The sequence below is a fragment of the Drosophila simulans genome, unplaced genomic scaffold (assembly GCF_016746395.2).
Source record: "Drosophila simulans strain w501 unplaced genomic scaffold, Prin_Dsim_3.1 Segkk87_quiver_pilon, whole genome shotgun sequence".
Classification (NCBI taxonomy): domain Eukaryota; kingdom Metazoa; phylum Arthropoda; class Insecta; order Diptera; family Drosophilidae; genus Drosophila; species Drosophila simulans.
This window is the reverse complement of record NW_025416883.1, coordinates 779,787-798,006: the sequence shown is the minus strand read 5'-3', so window position 1 is coordinate 798,006 and position 18,220 is coordinate 779,787. Positions and strand designations below refer to the sequence as shown.

Below are 18,220 nucleotides of genomic sequence, written 5' to 3'. Positions count from 1 at the left end.
GTCTATATCTTGTCGCGAATCGAGCCGTACGATACACGGCAGCGCCCCTCGGTCGGTTGGGCGGGAGGTGTGGCCGTGGGACCCGTGAAAAAAAAAAGAAAAAAAAAGTATTTCAACCAAACCCACAGCCACTAAAATTGGATACTTACCTCAAAAGTGGAAATAATCAATTATAATTATGATCCCTAAGCCTGGGAAAGACACAGCCATCATCATACAGGCCAATAAGCTCACTTACTTGTCTATCCAAGCTATTTGAAAAAGTGTTGCTGCTACGCATCAGCCCCTACCTCAAAACACACAACACACTCCCATCGCACCAATTTGGTTTTCGGGCAAAACATGGAGCCATTGAACAGGTTAACCGCATCACAACAGAAATTCGCACTGCCTTTGAACACCGTGAATATTGCACAGCTCTCTTCTTAGACGTTGCACAAGCATTCGATAGAGTATGGCTGAATGGACTTATGTTTAAAATTATCAAACTGCTGCCTCAAAACATACATAAGCTTCTAAAGTCTTACCTATATAAAAGAGTGTTCGCGGTCAGATGCGGTCTTCTGGGCCCAATTCTATACACCGTAAACACGGCTGACATCCTAATAAACCACCAGCTAACGATATCCACATTCGCTGATGACACTGCAATACTAAGTCGATCCAGATGAGCAGTAAAAGCTACGATGCAACCAGCACGCCATCTAACTTGTGTAGAACAATGGCTTGCAAACGGGCGCATACGAGTAAACGAAGGAAAGTGCAAACAGGTAACATTTACCCTAAACAAACAAACAAACCTGCCCGCCCTTGGTAATGAACAACACGCGCATCCCACAAGCCGATAACGTAACATACTGAGGTATTCATCTGGACAAGCGGCTCACCTGGCGGAAACACATAGAGGCCAAGACGACGCACCTCAGACTAAAAGCAAGGGATCTACACTGGCTTATAAACGTTCGCTCTCACCTACGCTTGGAGTACAAAGTCCTCTTATATAACTCCGGCTTAAAACCCATATGGACCTATGGCTCCGAGCTATGGGGCAACGCATCGAGAAGCAACATCGACATAGTACAGCGAGCACAGTCTAGGATTCTGAGAATCATTACTAGAGCTCCATGGTATCTTCGGAACGAGAATATACACAGAGACTTACAAATAAATCTTGTCATTGCGACAATCAGAGAAGAAAGTAAAATACATTAAAAAACTAGCCTCACATCCAAATCTCTCTCTCAAATCCTCTTGCAAGAAAACTTATTCGAGTATGCAGCCAAAGCCGAACCCGAACGACAAATCAGCCCAGCGTTAAATTTGTTAGGCCACACAGCACGAATCATTTCATAAAATGATATTTAGTTAGTTTAGAATAAGATTTGAAAACTTATTGTTAGTCTCTTAAGTAAAAGGAAAGATTCAATAAATAAGCAAAACATCAAAAAAAAAAAAAAAAATTTATTTAAAGCTGCTGCTGGCTGCAGGCTGCATAACCAAACAGAATCTTAGATTCTCTGGGAAGTCAGGAATGTCTATGAAGGATTTCATATATCGCGTGGAAGCGTTAACAAAGCAAACCTTAGGCTGAAATTTTAATTTTATGCCAGTAACCTTTCACCAGTGAATGGTTTTGGCGCTACCATAAGAGTGTATCTCAAGTGCACTATAAAGATTTATGCTAACAATTTATTTTAACAATTTAATTCAATTCAACAATTTAAAGATGACCGAACAGATAGGAATTTTCTGACTGAAATGGAACTCAGAAAACAGCGTCATATTAAGTCTTTGGTTCGCGTTTGACCGCCGAAGTGTGAAGACGTTTTTATCGAGCTCCGCACAAAATCGGTTGTTTTGAGTGAAGTGAACGCCAAATAAAGTAAACTAAATAAAAAATCCGAAAGCGAAAGAGACGCTCTATGCGATGCAAGATCGCTTAAATATATAGTGATTTGTTATCTTAAATTATAAAACTATGAGTCAGAACGACACTCGCGCTCAGCGACAGCGCGAGCAAGACGAACGTCGGCTCTCAATTCAACGCAACAACGCGTACTTCTCCTACGTCTCACCGACAATCCCAAACGCAGACATCGAGCGGTCAATAACCCATAGCCCAAGAAACCTTCTTCTACCAACAAATCAAGAAAGGGCGCGCTCCTGCTCCCCCGCTCTCTTAGCTCCGACAGAAGCCCCGCTACCTCCAACAACAACAGCTGGAGATAGACCGACAGCCCGCTCTACCTCGTCATCGGCTGCACCCGCTCACGCTCAGACTGAGTCAGCGAAAGCAAAACCGCAAGCAATAAACGGTACTGCTGCACTACCAGCAAGACAAAACGAAAACGTAAACAAAAAAGCTGGGTCGACCTGGCAGTCTGGAATGGACCGCTACATTACAATAAAGCGAAAGCTCAGCCCGGAAAAATCAGATCTGGAAAACAAGCCGAAAAATACACGCGACAACTCTACCTTGATCAAAAATGTAGCCCCTGCAAATACCAACAAATTTGCCTTGCTGGTAGATACCGCTGAGGACGTACCGCTGGGATCCGTTGATATCGAACCGAAGAAAACAAAACCTCCGCCAATATACATCCGCGAGAATAGCACAAGCGGTTTTGTAAATACTTTGATTGCCCTTATTGGAAAAGATAGCTTTCATATAATTCCCCTCGTAAGAGGTACTATCAATGAAATCAAACTTCAGACGAAAACGGAGGACAACTACAGAAAAGTCACAAACTATTTTACCGCACAAAAAATAGGCTTCTACACCTACCAGCTTAAAAGCAGCAAGGGCCTGCAAGTAGTCCTGAAGGGCATTGAGTCTGATGTTACGCCCGAAGAGATAACTGAGGCGCTAAAGGAAAAGGGATTTTACGCCAAAATCGTGTTCAATATCAAAAACAGAAACAGGCAGCCCCAACCACTCTTCAAGATTGAGCTTGAACCAGAAAACAAGCCTCCTAGAAAAAACGAGGTTCACCCAATTTACAAACTCCAGCTCCTTCTGCACCGTAGGATCACGGTAGAAGAGCCGCACAAACGTAACGCTCCTGTACAATGTACAAACTGCCAAGAGTATGGCCACACGAGGTCGTATTGTACACTTCGCCCGGTGTGCGTGGTCTGTGGAGATCTCCACGACTCCAAACAGTGTCAAACTAACAAAAAAATGCATGCGAGAAAAAATGCAATAACTGTGGGGGCAATCACACAGCAAACTACAGAGGCTGTCCAATCTACACAGAGCTGAAAATCTGTCTTCACAAAAGAATGAACACGGCGCGGGCACACCAAGGAACAGCTACGCTGATACCATCAGAGACAAATCCTGAAATAATTTTCTCGAAAGCAGCAAGTTTCGCTCCCTGGCCTACATCCAACACTAACAAGACAACATTTGCAAACGTTTTAAAATCAGGTATGACGCCTCCAACCCAAAATTCCCGAACTCCACATGAAGTGCACACTAAATTAGACACACAACAAAACTATAACCCAGCTGCGCAGCAGGAAACAAAAACTGAAGCTATGATGCAAGCCTTACAACAGAGCATGATGGAATTTATGACATTTATGAAGACAACCATTCAAGACATGATGCGTAATCAAAACCTTTTGATACAAATGCTTGTAGCCCAACAATCAAATAAATAATGGCTACCTTACGCATAGCTACGTGGAACGCCAATGGCGTCTCACAGCGCAAACTTGAGCTAGCTCAATTCCTGCATGAGAAGCATATCGACGTAATGCTTCTTTCGGAAACTCATCTCACAAGCAAATACAATTTTCAAATAAGAGACTACCATTTCTACGGTACAAATCATCCCGACGGAAAAGCACACGGTGGCACCGCCATACTCATAAGGAACCGTATGAAGCACCACTTTTACAAAGAATTTGCGGATGACAACACTCTCCTTACACTAGCGGCCGTATACTGCCCCCCTCAGGTGGCTGGGCCCGTAGTGATGAAGACAGAGCCACCACATTTGCCGCTCACCTACAAAATGTGTTCACGCCAAACCAGGCTACTAGCACATTCGCGCTACCTATCCCGTAAACCGCCACCAGCAACACACCCCAATTGTGTTTCGTCCTAAAGAAGTAACTAAAATAATTAAAGTCAATCTCAGCCCGAAAAACTCCCCCGGCTGCGACCTTATAACACCGGAAATGATCATCCAGCTGCCACATTCTGCAGTTCGCTACATAACCAAGCTCTTTAATGCCATCACCAAACTTGGTTACTTTTCACAACGATGGAAGAGGTCGATTATCATAATGATTCCAAAGCCTGGTAAGAACCACACAGTCGCTTCATCTTACAGACCAATAAGTCTACTCTCATGTACTTCGAAACTATTCGAAAAATGCCTGCTGATCCGACTTAATCAACATCTGATATACCACAATATAATCCCAGCCCACCAATTTGGATTTCGCGAAAGCCATGGAACCATAGAACAGGTGAATCGTATTACAACGGAAATAAGAACTGCATTTGAATATCGCGAATACTGTACAGCAGTATTTTTAGACGTATCCCAAGCATTCGACAGAGTCTGGCTCGACAGCCTAATGTTTAAAATTAAAACATCCCTACCCGAATGCACACACAAACTTCTAAAGTCTTACCTCTATGACAGAAAGTTTGCAGTGCGGTGCAACACTGCCACTTTCACTGATCATACAATTGAGGCTGGAGTCCCCCAAGGCAGCGTTCTTGGGCCAACCTTATACCTCATCTATACAGCCGACATCCCTACAAATAGTCGCTTAACGGTATCCACATTTGCCGACGACACAGCTATCCTTAGCCGTTCAAGGTCCCCTATCCAAGCTACAGCACAGTTGGCACTGTACCTCATCGACATTGAGAAGTGGCTCTCTGACTGGCGAATAAAAGTAAACGAGCAAAAATGCAAGCACGTGACGTTTACGCTAAACAGACAAGACTGTCCTCCGCTTTTGTTGAACAACATACCACTCCTGAAAGCAGATGAGATAGCGTACCTAGGAGTACACCTTGACAGAAGACTCACATGGCGCAGGCACATTGAAGCCAAAAAAACCCAACTTAAACTCAAAGCCAACAAGTTACACTGGCTCATCAACTCTGGTTCTCCGCTCAGCTTAGATCACAAGGTCTTGCTCTACAATTCTATATTGAAACCTATCTGGACCTATGGCTCACAGTTATGGGGCAATGCCAGCAACAGCAATATTGACATCATACAGCGAGCACAATCAGAGATTCTGAGAACCATCACTGGGGCACCGTGGTACGTTCGGAGTGAAAACATCCAAAGAGACTTAAATATCCCATCAGTTACCAACGCAATCACGGAACTTAAGGAAAAATACCATAGCAAGCTTTACACGCACCCCAACCACCTAGCGCGAGGTCTAATCCAGCTCAGCAGCCGTTCCCGTCTCCGGCGAAAGGACCTACCAACCCAGCGAATAAATTATTAGGGCCGTTTAATCATAGAACAGTTGGAAAAATAATACAACTGTTCAAAAAATACTTGTTATAGTTAAGATTTTTAAACTTATTGTTAGTTCTTATACAAGAAGATTCAATAAATAAAAAGAAAAAAAAAAAAAAAAAAGAAATATTAAGTCTTTTGATGATGAGCGATGAGCCAATGAGCCAGTCAGCATTAGTGAAGACTCTGCGATCAAACCTTTTAACTGATATTCAGCATGAATTATTATATGACCAAACTTCTGGTGTTAAATGTTTACGTCATTTAGTCAGAACGCGAAAAATTGTTAAACAAACGGTTGCGAAGTCCAAGCCTGTTTCAGTCCTAGGGAGAGCTAATTCTCGAAGACATGTTCATGTCATTTCACAGCCCGATTCCGAGGTTACATTAGCCGAGGAAGGCGAGTTTGATGAGGACATGGCTGTATCTGCTATAGATGTATCTTGTTGCAACTGCACCAAAAGGGGCATCGTTATCAGGAATGCTTAACAGAACGAAGGATATTCTGCTATGGTCGCGGACAAGCCGACACGTACAAGCCCAATTGTAAAAAGTGTTCTTCCAGTTTTTCGAAAAATGGGAGGTGAGTTAACAGGATTTAGTCCGCAGGAGTAAAGATGTTGGGTGTTTGCTGGTGTATTACTTTTGTAAGTTGTTGGCACTTGTATAGAATGGGACATTTTTCATAAAGACGAGTTTACGCTTTAAGTTCAATATCAAGAGTGAATTTATATTTCCTTCGTTCTGTTCATGAAACCTAAAATCTAAGTACATGGGGCTTATGTATAAGAGTTATGCTAGATTGTTCTGCCGCTGGTTGATGTTGTGTCAGCGTTCTTGTCGTCTGGTCTTGCTGCTGTTGGCGTCAGCGTGTGGCCGGATGTTGGTACAATGCTGATCGACACAATGTAATGTTGACACACTTGTTTATATGTTTCGTTGTACCGGAGGGCCCATGGGTGTCGATGTTCCCAGTGGTGTAGGCGTGGGGGTTTAGGGGGTGTGGTAACTAGTTTGAAGCGACGGCCATAGCGAAGGTATTGTTGGAGCGTAAATAGGCAAGTGGTGATCGTCCTGTATGTGAAATACGTTTTTCGTGCGTCGATGCAGCCATGCAGCAGCAGTGAGAATGGCGACTGAACTCAGTAGAATGTAAATGGTCCAAGCATGTTGTGTGGCGGATTGGTGGATAGTCAGAACCTTATTTGATGATTCTATGGCCTTTAGGTGAATGTTTTGTAAACTCAGTACTTTAACGGTTTTATTCTTGGTAATTTCTTAGAGGGTGAGGTAGGATGAGGTCTAGGTGCTCAAAGGTTGTCTCAACTCCGTTGTCGTACTCTATGCCATTGATGCGTATAGTTTCGTTCACGTATTTGATGATAGCTGAGCCATTTATAGTGATTTTGCTGCTGTTATTTAACTGAGCCTTCAGATTAATGGAGTTAAATGCGAAAATATAGCGTTTGTCCGCCTCGAATACGTCCGCGACAGGGCCTCTCTCTTGCACATTGCAGGAGCTGCTATTGGAGGCTAGTAATTGTTGAGTGCAGGTGTCATTTTGCGGTGTGTTGATATATGCGTCTTTGTTGCATATAAAAGTGTCGTCTACTTTGGGGCAGTTTTGTGTCAAGTAGTATTTATTAACATTATTCTTATATATTAAATAGTCAGGAATCATAACAAAGTATTTATTATTAATTGGTAAGGGATTTAGTCTGGCTAATTTGTAATTATCTCTTTCAAAAACGGGTATTTGTATAATAAAAATAATGTTATTTTCGTAACTTAACGTGTTCATTTTTAACAAATCGTAAATGTGTTGTTCGTTTTTTATTGTAATATTGTGATTTTCCAGTAACAATAATTTTCGGTTAATATAAATCTGGGTATTTCATTTATTTAAGCTAATAATATGCTTTCAATTATATCGTTCAGGTGATTAAGTAGTAATTCTAAGTTATAGTTAATCCTATTTATATATGGTCAATTTTCCATGATATTTTCTTGTTTATAAATTTTATTTTGCATATCATCAAAGAATGTTGTTATTAGAACTTGTTCATTATTAATATGATTTGTAATATTCTCAAATCTAATTAAAATTTCGTTATTGAAAACATCCTGAGTTTTGTAATTTGTGTGTTAACCGTTAGGTAGAAAGGGCTATTTTAATATTTTCGATATCTATACATATTTCTCAAAAAGGTTCGTGTCTAACAATACGCACCTGACAAAGTGGATAAAGTGAAATTAGTTTTCGCGGTAATAAACCTATGGGCAAGTCCAGAATACTGGCACATATCGTAGTGTGATAGTGTAATAGTGACCCCCCAAGTCACTAACAGTGAAATAATAGTGAAAGTAAAACATTTACATTCAAAAATAAAAAGTTAATTTAGTCGAATTGGGGCTCCGCTGCCCAGCTGCCACGCGATCGCACAAACAGCTGTTTACGAGCTTAAAGCTTCTCTATCCCAGGGTTCAAGTTCTGGCTAGAACCCTGGTGGTTTGGTGCACACTTCAGTATGAACTTTTTAAATGAAACCGCTGCGGCTAATGAATCATTGGATACTGAGGTTCTCTCGAGCCCCTAATATGCTGCCCCGCAGCGCTTTTAAAAAATAAAGCGAAAGTCTCGTGTTTCTCCGGAGACTGAAAGGAAAAAATCCAAATCAAGCATCGGCAAACAAGGGGAAAACCCTTCGTCTACAGAACCTAGATATGGCGGCCACTCAAACCGATTTGGTTTACTTGCGCATCTCTTTGTGCTTTGTGCTGGTGTTCCACGAGGTAGTGTCCTCGGCCCCCTGCTCTACTGCCTGTATAGCCACGGGAAATCTATGTTGGCCACATTTGCCGATGACGTGAGCGTCACCTACAGGTCCCGATGCGAGCACGACGCAGCCGATGGTATCCAGGAATTTGCATATCGGTTCTCGGAATGGGCAAGACGTTGAAACATTGGCATCAATAGCAGTAAATCCAACAACGTCTGCTTTACTTTAAAGCTGAGAACGCCACCGCTCGTCTACATCGAGGAAGCCCCGTTCCACAGCCGAACGCAGCAAAGTACCTTGGAGTGCTTCTGGATCGCAGACTCACATTTTCTAAGCATGTGACCAGCATCAGAACGCCTACGTGCTAAGGTGGCGAAGCACTACTGGCTACTTTGTTCGCGCAGTAAATTGTCGCTATCTAACAAGCTGGGAATTTACAAACAGATCTTAGCACCAAACTGGAAGTATGGGTGCCAAATCTGGGGCTTGGCATGCGACAGCCAAATCAAAAGAATCTAGGCTATTCAAAATAAGGTAGCAAGACTCATCACCGGCTTGGTTTGGTTCGAAACACCACTCTGCACAGAGACCTGAAACTAGCAACGGTATTAGACGAAATAAACCAGCACTCGAGCAGATACCATGACAGGCTGGAGCGCCACAGAAATCGGCTAGCCAGCGCTCTAAACAGATCTCGCCCACCAAGGAGGCTCAATAGAAGGCAACCGAGGGATCTCATTACCCGATCTCCTTTGACAAGGGTCCGCAGAAGCTGACGCTTATCTTAAATCCTATTTGTTATATGTGATTGGTTTGTAATTGTAGTAAAATTACTGTAAATTTGAAAAAGCTAACTATAGTTAGCCGGCGAGCCCAAATGGGCTGAATTAATAGATAAGAAGGACACAAAGGGGCTTCTAGACTTCCCCGTATGCCTTAATAAATAAATTAAAAAAAAAAAACAAAAAAAAAAGGAAACTTATTCATTTAACAGAAACACCAATAAATATTTTTAAAAAACAAATCATATTCGTTAAAACATATCAAAATAAAGTGGAAAGTCAACCTATTTTGGTAAATCAATTATTACAATCTTCTACGATAAAATGACAAAATTTTTGCTTAACCATTTCATTTACAAATGCATTACCATGTACATTATGAGTGAGGTAGATTTTGAACTTATACAAGCAGCACATAAAGAAATCATAAATACATAACAAAGATAATTCGTAGACTCATTTTTTTACGTGCATTCATATGCAGAATTCAAAGAAATCATACTGCAATAACATGGAAAACTCTTGCACCCAGGTATCCACAAAATGACAAAGCTATTTAAAGAAAGCCATTACACTAACACACTAACTACTTATTTATAAAGTACTAAACAACACAGACACACCCCGCATGAAATATCTGTATAATAAATTACTTAAAGAATTAAACGGAATAACTATTCACCAAAAAAAATAGACAGAAGCGTGGACTATTAAACGTAAAAGGTTCATCTCTTAAATTCCTATTTGGTACACTTGATGAGAATGATCGAAAGCATTTTCAGGAAATATAAGATCAATGTTATACAATTTATGAACGACGGACTACAACGACTTAAAAAGTATGAGAATAATCGCAATAGTATCGACACTCTGGTATACGGACTTATGCAGTTTATTGAATACATAGAGATGGGCATGCTACTTTCACGATTAGGACTTTTCAACCCAAAACTACTTGCTTACGACAAATTAAATAACGTTAACAGCCAAAACGTAATACTCATTAAAACATTAACTGGGATGAATCTCAAAGACAACAAATTACTAATCATATCACACATACCCATTAACCAAACACTGATCAACACAATTAAAATTATCCCTTATCGTGATCAAAACGGATACCAGTTGGATTGCTAGGACCGTGAGTCTTACTTCGAAAATAAAAATTAAATCTTCAATCATAAAAATGATGAAATAAATAATGATTGCATCACAAACATAATTAAACGTAAAAATACAATGTGAAATTTCATTTAAATTCCCACAAAAGAAATTATTAACTATGTTGAGCCAACTATAATTTTAACATGGAATTTAACTGAAACTAGCATAGTAGAATTCAAATACGAATCATTTATTCGACTCGAAAACAAAAACCATTTTACTATATATACTAATTTCTTTTGTAGAAATCCAAGTTTTCGTTGCCATATAATTGAAAACAAAAAAGTTTTCCATACTAACACTTAATTTCAAACTGATCGTTTATATGACAGCTATATGATATAGTGGTCCGATCAGGCTTGTTTTTTCATATAATTTTGCTAATTTTAAAATTTTGTGCTAAGTTTCAAGTGTCTACATTAACAAGAAGTATTTTTTGACGCTTTTCCCATGCAATGGGAACCAATAGACCACACTGACCTACGGACGCGACCAAAAATCAAAAAATCCATCATAACAAATTTTTGCAAAGTATTTGACAACTGTCTCTAAAAAGTCCAAACTTCTAAGTGGCGAACCGGTTTTTGCTAAATATGTAACGGGACTTTCAGAAAAATTCCTCAAAGTAGTGAGCAGTCTGTCAGCTATTTTCAAAATAAAATTGTACTGTTCAGTGGTCAAACTTTTGCTATTGTGCTGCGACTAAATTGATTTAAAATGGATTTTAAAGTTGAAGGTATTGTTTTTTTATGTTGTTTTTTATAATAAACTGCATGTCATTTTGTCCTGTGAAAACATTTTAATTGAACTAATTGTTTTGTGTATTTTGTGAACGTTTTTTCTATGCTTAGCTTAAGTTTTAGCTATGTTGCCCCCAAAACCCCCCAATTTCAGTATAATCCGTGTTTTCTTCACGTATGTGACCGTTTTGTGTATTGTCATGAATAAGTTATGACGCTATCACTACTATTCCTTTATGTTTGTGCCGCTGTTGTGTTCTTGTCATTTGTGTTGTGTGTAAAATTTTGTATATTCACATTAAAGAATTTTATCTTTTTTAAAGTCTAACCATTTGGTACTGCAGAACGATTAATCAAAATTTATCCATGGTACTATTTCCCAGTTACACTTCATAAAATTTTAATTCATGGACCGAAGGTGAAAGATCACGCGTTGGTATCGATTGGGGAGCTCTCAGAGGAAGCTGCAGAGTAAAACAACAAGGAAATTTAAAAAATACCGACTGCAGCATACCCGAAAGGTGTCTCGCATATTCACGAACACTGATTTGATTAAAATACTTCTTTTGAGATCAGACCCCTTAACATAACAGGTCAAATAAAAATAAAAAAGAATGACAAGTCGAAATTATTATTGTCGACCTGTGATTTATTAGAAAATGATTAAATTGTAAGAACACGCTGTTGAAGCACTACAACTTTACTAGTTATATAGTTAGCCACCATTCTTATATTTTAATTTCTGAATTAGTTAGTTTTGCTGTGTTTTTTATTTTTAAAATAAATAATTTATACATTTAATAATAACAATACATTGAATACATTGAATAATAATAATAATAATAATAATATTTCAAGTAAAAAAATTGTAGCATGCCTTAAGGTGTATTTTTTGTTTTTGCCTTCCTGTGGCCGTAAATATTATCGACCACGCCTATTTTTAACATTTTTAAAATTTTTAAATTTTAAAGAATTTAAAGTATCAATTTCAAAGCGCTATTACCACTAGAAGTATTTTTGGCCGCGACTCCATACAAACCCCAGTGTGCAGTAGGGGCTCGTGGATTTAGATGGTCGGTTATTAACCAGGTACATAAATCAATAATGGATCTGGTCTGGGAGAAATCGGTTACGATTACTATTGACTTGTGATAGGGCATGCCCAAATACTTTTGGAGATATGTTAAAAATTGTATAACATGCAGATTTTCTAAATCATCTTCAGGAAACGTACAAATGTGCATCCTATCCCTAAAGTAACCACTCCACGGCAAGTTATTCACATCGACATATCAGGCAAGCTTAGTGGTATCTTTTATCTTTATCTTTATCATACCTCCACATTGAGTGCAGAAACCTGTGTTATGGCGTTAAAATCTTCTAAATTTAACCACCCAAAGCTGCCAAGCCCACACTTTTGAAAAATGTTAATTTTTTCCCATTTTATTCACCAATATCTATCAATATCCCAGAAAAAGTATGAAATTTCGCGTTCGCATTTCCACTAGCTGAGTAAAAGGTATCTAATAGTCGGTGAATTCGACTATAGCTTTTTCTTGCTGTTTTAATTTTACTTGCGTTTACTTAAGAAGTTATTTATATACATTGAGAGGAATGAATGGTGAATTTTCTTTAAATACTTACCGTAGAAGCATTGTGATAGTGAGCCACAAGAAGATAAGGCATTGTGAATAGTGTAGAGTACATAATACCTGCTGTCCAACTAAAAACTATCACACTAAGTTTGGCTCTAGTTAAAGCCATTAAAGCCATTCCAATGCAATAGACAAGAAGTCCTCCAACGTAAACCGTTTTAGCCCTTTTTGTAAAGAATCAAATCGAATAGATTCATAATTAAAATATTTTAAATTTTGTAAAACACTCACCTAAATCGCCTAATAAGATATTCAATTGCAAGCGAGTAAAAAGAGCATGATAAGGAGTACATGGCCATGCCCCAGCAACCAAAACGTACTCCTTCTTCATAACGTTTCTGGGGAAGGGAGCCTAGAGTGGCCTTGGGATCTCCTTTAAAAACAGCTTCGCCAACAAAATCCGTAAAGTATAGCGAATAACAAACGTGCGCCATCCAACAAAAAAGATTTGTCACGCAAATCAATTTTAATGACAACGGCATGTAAACAATAGAAAGTAAATAGTGACTCAGAGATTCCACTTCCATTGTATTTTGGGCATTTTCTGAATCTCCGTTTTGTGTACATGCATTTTCTTGAATGGTTTCAGAATCCTCGGTAAAACTCGTGTCGTCAACAAGTCCATAAGCTAGACTGATGTTTGGATTGTCATCTTCAGTTGTGACCTTTCGAAAAGAAAAAAACAGTTTTTTCAATGGAAATTATACTATCAATTAAAATGACTTTATAGTTGGTTTCTATTGTAGTAGTTACAAATGAAAATATATTTGTGGTCAAGGCCTCATGTGGTGTTCGTTTAATAGCGAATCAATGTTGGTTTTTCGATAGGTTACCTTTTTATGCTAGTCGAGTTGCCCGATGTGGCATGTGTGGAAGGGCTTTAGGGTGTTAGAATCGGTAGAAATTTACAAAACTAATAAAATTATGAAATAATATCCAAACATTTTTTAAAAATTTGGTCGCGGCAGTTTTTTTCGGTTTTAGTGGACGTCGAATAAAAAAACGTCGGGATATTGGGACTCATAAAACGCTCGTAGGCGGTTGATTCGCATGGATATGGGAACAGGTAAAACAAAGCGTTTCCGACCCTTGAAAGTTTTTATATTCTTGATCAGGATAATGGGCAAGTCCGTCTATCCGTATGAACGCAATAATCCCAGAGCTATAAAAGCGAAAGAGTCGAGATTAAAAATGCAGATTCTAGTGATGTCTACGTTTATCTTTTATTTTAGAACCATTTCCTAGGGACAATTACACATATAAAAAGATAGTCTAAAATCAGACAAAAAATGTTTCAGATGCGGGTATATATATATAGTAAAATTGTTGTTTCATTTTTTTGAGTCGAACTAATGTCCCGTCAGTTGACTAAGGACAACGCCAAGAAATAAAAAAATAGTTTTTAGGAGAAATAGTTTCACGACTTTATTCTTTGGATCTCAGCTTAAGACTAAAAATCAAATGCAAATTGGATTGAGGAGAAGCCTCAGTATTTGAACAATATTTGTATTTCGGGAGAGCCACGCTCTTGGGTTCTTAAGATTAGGAAGTGTTGAAAGGGGGCAGTCAAATCTGCTTAGGTCAGGCTTTAGGATGTTTACAAGAACGGCTGCGCTGCCAAAGATAAACGAATGCTGCGCAGCTGGGATACATTATGGAAAATTACTAGAGTGCATTACTGTTTTCTTTGAGATAATAGAAGTGGCTGGTTTGGACCACCCAAATACGTCACTATATATATAAATATATGTCGGCGCATACTTTTGTAAGCTGGTGGATGTGCTAGAATATTTCACAAGAATAATAATTTTTTTTTTTTTTTTTTTTTTTTTTTTTTTTTCGCACGGGTCCCACGGCCACACCTCCCGCCCAACCGACCGAGGGGCGCTGCCGTGTATCGTACGGCTCGATTCGCGAGAAGATATAGACGCGATATAAAAAATAGAATAGGAACGAGGAAATTAATAACTATGTTAAATATTAGTGTTAGTAGGATCTAATTATGTAATAGAAAAGATAAAATGGATTGCTTTAATAGCGGCAGAGAGTCAAGATTACAGATAATAGGATAAAGTCTATTATAGTCAGAACATAAAACTCTGTAAGGGTCATGCAACTCATAATTAGATCTACAATGATTTAAGATAAGGGGTATATAGTTTCTAGTGACTCTACTTGGAACCGAGAAGTTAAGCCGACTAATCAAGTCGGGACTCTCAACATCCCCACGAATAAGCTTACAAATAAAGACTGTTCCAAGCATAGTTCTACGGTTAGCTAGGGACGGTAAATTAATTAAAAGTAGTCTACTGGAATAAGGAGGTAATATACGGTTTGCATCCCAATTTAGGCGCCGCAAGGCAAAAAGTAAGAAGTTTTTTTGGACCGATTCAATGCGGTCCGAGTTGACTGCGTATTGTGGACTTCAAACAGGTGATCCGTACTCGAGAATCGGACGGACTAACGAAATAAATAAGGTTTTAGTCAAGTAAGGGTCATCAAATTCTTTAGACCACCTTTTTATAAAACCAAGCACACCCCTGGCCTTATTGACAATAGACGAAATATGGTCAGAAAATTTAAGTTTTGGGTCCAGAAGAACACCAAGATCATCAACTCGTGTTATTCTGTCCAGAGAGCACCCACTTAGAGTGTAAGTCGTGCGTATTGGGTTGGCACGACAAAAGGTCATAACTTTACACTTGGAGCTATTTAAGTCTAATATGTTATCACGGCACCATATTTGAAATCGGTCTAGATCGGATTGTAAGTCCAAATGGCAAGAAGTGTCCTTGTACTGGAGGCATAATTTAACATCGTCTGCGTACATAAGTACACGCGAATGTTTTATTATTAAGGGGAGGTCGTTAATGAATAAGGTAAAAAGAAGCGGACCAAGATGGCTTCCTTGTGGGACACCGGATGTGACTCGGAGAATAGAAGATAACGAATTTTTAAAGAGGACTTGTTGTGTCCTGCCATTCAGATAGCTTGAAATCCAATTTAGAAGATCAACAGGGAAACCTATAAGGTCAAGTTTTTTTATTAGAAGGTAATGATTAACAGAGTCAAATGCTTTACTGAAGTCAGTGTAGATGACATCTGTTTGAAGATTATTTTTGAAACCCTGTATTACGAAAGAAGTTAGCTCCAAGAGGTTAGTGGTTGTAGATCTGCGTTTCATAAAACCGTGTTGACACGGTGATATGATTGATCTACAAAGGTGCTGCAAATGAGGAGTGATAACATTTTCGAAAAGTTTTGGGATAGCCGACAATTTAGAGATTCCTCTGTAATTGCTTGCATCCAGCTTGCTACCTTTTTTGTGAAGAGGAATCACAAAGGACTCCTTCCATATATGAGGGAATTGTGAAGATTCCAAAGATAAGGTAAACAGTTTCAGTAGAGGCTTGCACAAGGCTTCCGCACAGAATCTGAGCACACAGCCAGGGATTCCATCGGGACCTGGCGAATAGACCGGTTCTCACGCTGAAGATCGTTAAGCAGTGAGCTTTCGTTTATAGGGCAAAATATTAGATTCGACTTAGATACCGCATAAGAGTATGGCTGTTCGGAATGAGGTAAAGTTGAATATGTTGTTTGAAAAAACTTGGCGAATAGATCGGCTATTGCCTGATCCGATGTTACCGTTGAGTTTTCAAAAAATAGCGATGAAGGGTAAGAACTTGATTTTCGCTTAGTGCTAACGAAATTATAAAACTGTTTCGGATCCTGTGCAAACTGGAACTTACAACGTTTTAAATAATTTTTGTAGCACTGAGCATTAAGCACGGTAAAGTTTAACCGAGCGCTTAAATATTTACAAAGGATGGACTGAGAACCGGTATTTTTAAATTTCATATAGAGTCTGGACTTTACATTTCTTAGGTGTGTCAACTCTTTATTAAACCAAGGAGGTTTAGAGATTGACGGATAGTACATCGGAACACAAGAGTAAAAAAATGATTTAATTGCGGTATAAAACATATTAATCGCATCCGCCATTATGTTGCAGGAGTAAAGATCGGACCAAATAAAGCCAGCTAAAAAATTCCATCAGTTCGGGGAAATCATTGGTATTTCATCATATTACATTTTTGCATACTGCGTTGTTATTGGTCGGCTGTATTTTTGTAGCTTTGGCATCTCCCGTTACAGCGCGCGGCGGGTTGTGCGGCGAGTGTGGTTCGACGGTTAGCACGGAGAAGAAGTGAGTGACACAAATTAATTGTGTGTAGACCTTCGGTGCGTTCGAAACTCGCTGCGCGAAATGGAGAATAATAATTGTGCTCCGACATCAGAAGTGGGATCTGGCTCGCTGCCTAACATAATAGATGGGCCGTGGCGCGTTTTAATGGAAATGCAAAATAAAAACTTGATCGAACTTGTTAAAGCAATAAAATCAACGGCATCCGAAACAACAAACAAAAATACTGTGGTGTTACCTAAATTCAACGCGGACCTTGATGGCGCAGACGCAACGGCGTGGTGCTCTACGGCAAATATAATTTTGGCTGAATCAACTATAAAAGGCAGCGCGTTAGTTATGGCTTTAAGTGCAGCGATGGAAGGAAGCGCGTCGCAGTGGTTTGCTCAAATATGCTATCCGGAAATATCTTGGGCCGAGTTTAAGGAACTTTTCGTGCAACGTTTTACTAGTGTGGAAACTCCAGCGGCTATGTTTTTAGCAATGCTAGCAGGTTGTCCAACTGACGGCGAATGTCTCTCCAATTATGCTAGTCGCATGATGACGTCGCTTATTACGAAGTGGCGTGAGATGGAGGAAATAGCTGTTTCTGTGACGTTTGCTAAGTTGGCTCATGTAGATAGCAGGCTGCAACGATTAACATTTACTTCAAATGTGCGCACAAGAAGTGAATTACAAACTGAGCTTAAAGCATTTACGTTTAATAAACGAAAGAAAACTCCGCAAGAAGAAATGCCTCCAGCTGACATAAAGCGCCAGCGACTTTCAACAATGAAATGCCATTTCTGTGGAAAACTCGGTCACAAGATGATCGAATGTAGAGCTAAACAGCAGCAGCAATTTTCGTCTAATGCCAAGGACAGCAACGACAGGAACCCTTTTGGTCACCGTCAAAAGTCGGATGTGACTTGTTTTAATTGTGGCAAGAGCGGTCATATTTCAACACACTGCAGCAAGCCCAAAAAGGACAAAGGCACGCATCAAGTGAAATGGTTGGAACTATGCGAGGTTGTCGAACCCAAGGGAGAGATGGTTCATCAAGGCGAGACATTTTCAACAACGTTTGACTCTGGAGCGGAATGTTCTTTAATTAAACAAAAGCTAAGTAGCAAATTAGTTGGTAAAAGAATTAACAATGTTGTGATGTTGAAAGGTATTGGCAATGGTAGTATTTGTAGCACATTGCAGATACTTAGTAACGTAATACTTAACAATCATTGTATCGAAATATTGTTTCATGTCTTTAATGACATATATTTGAAAAATGACATAATTATTGGTCGTGAAGTATTGTTTCCAGAATTTAATGTTATAATATCACCTGGTAAATTTGAAATTGTCAGAGCAAAAACTTTAAACTATTGTTCTAATGATGAGAAATTTTC

General features: G+C 39.1%; 1 protein-coding gene across 6 annotated transcripts in view; it reads right to left on the bottom strand.

Moving 5' to 3' along the window:
• The window catches only part of LOC27207425 (proton-associated sugar transporter A), a 135,454-nt gene that overhangs the window by 27,784 nt on the left and 89,450 nt on the right, over nt 1–18,220 (bottom strand). For 3 of the 6 annotated variants that reach the window (XM_039298337.2, XM_039298336.2, XM_039298335.2), the window contains exons 6-7: nt 12,860–13,293; nt 12,618–12,792 (exon numbers count right to left, since the gene is read on the bottom strand). In XM_039298337.2, coding sequence (XP_039154271.1) covers nt 12,618–12,792; nt 12,860–13,293 — 609 coding nt within the window. Of the gene's footprint in view, nt 1–10,563; nt 11,438–12,617; nt 12,793–12,859; nt 13,294–13,461; nt 13,791–18,220 lie in introns of those variants that run through there. The other 3 variants (XM_039298338.2, XR_005544909.2, XM_039298339.2) reach the window with 3 other exon arrangements.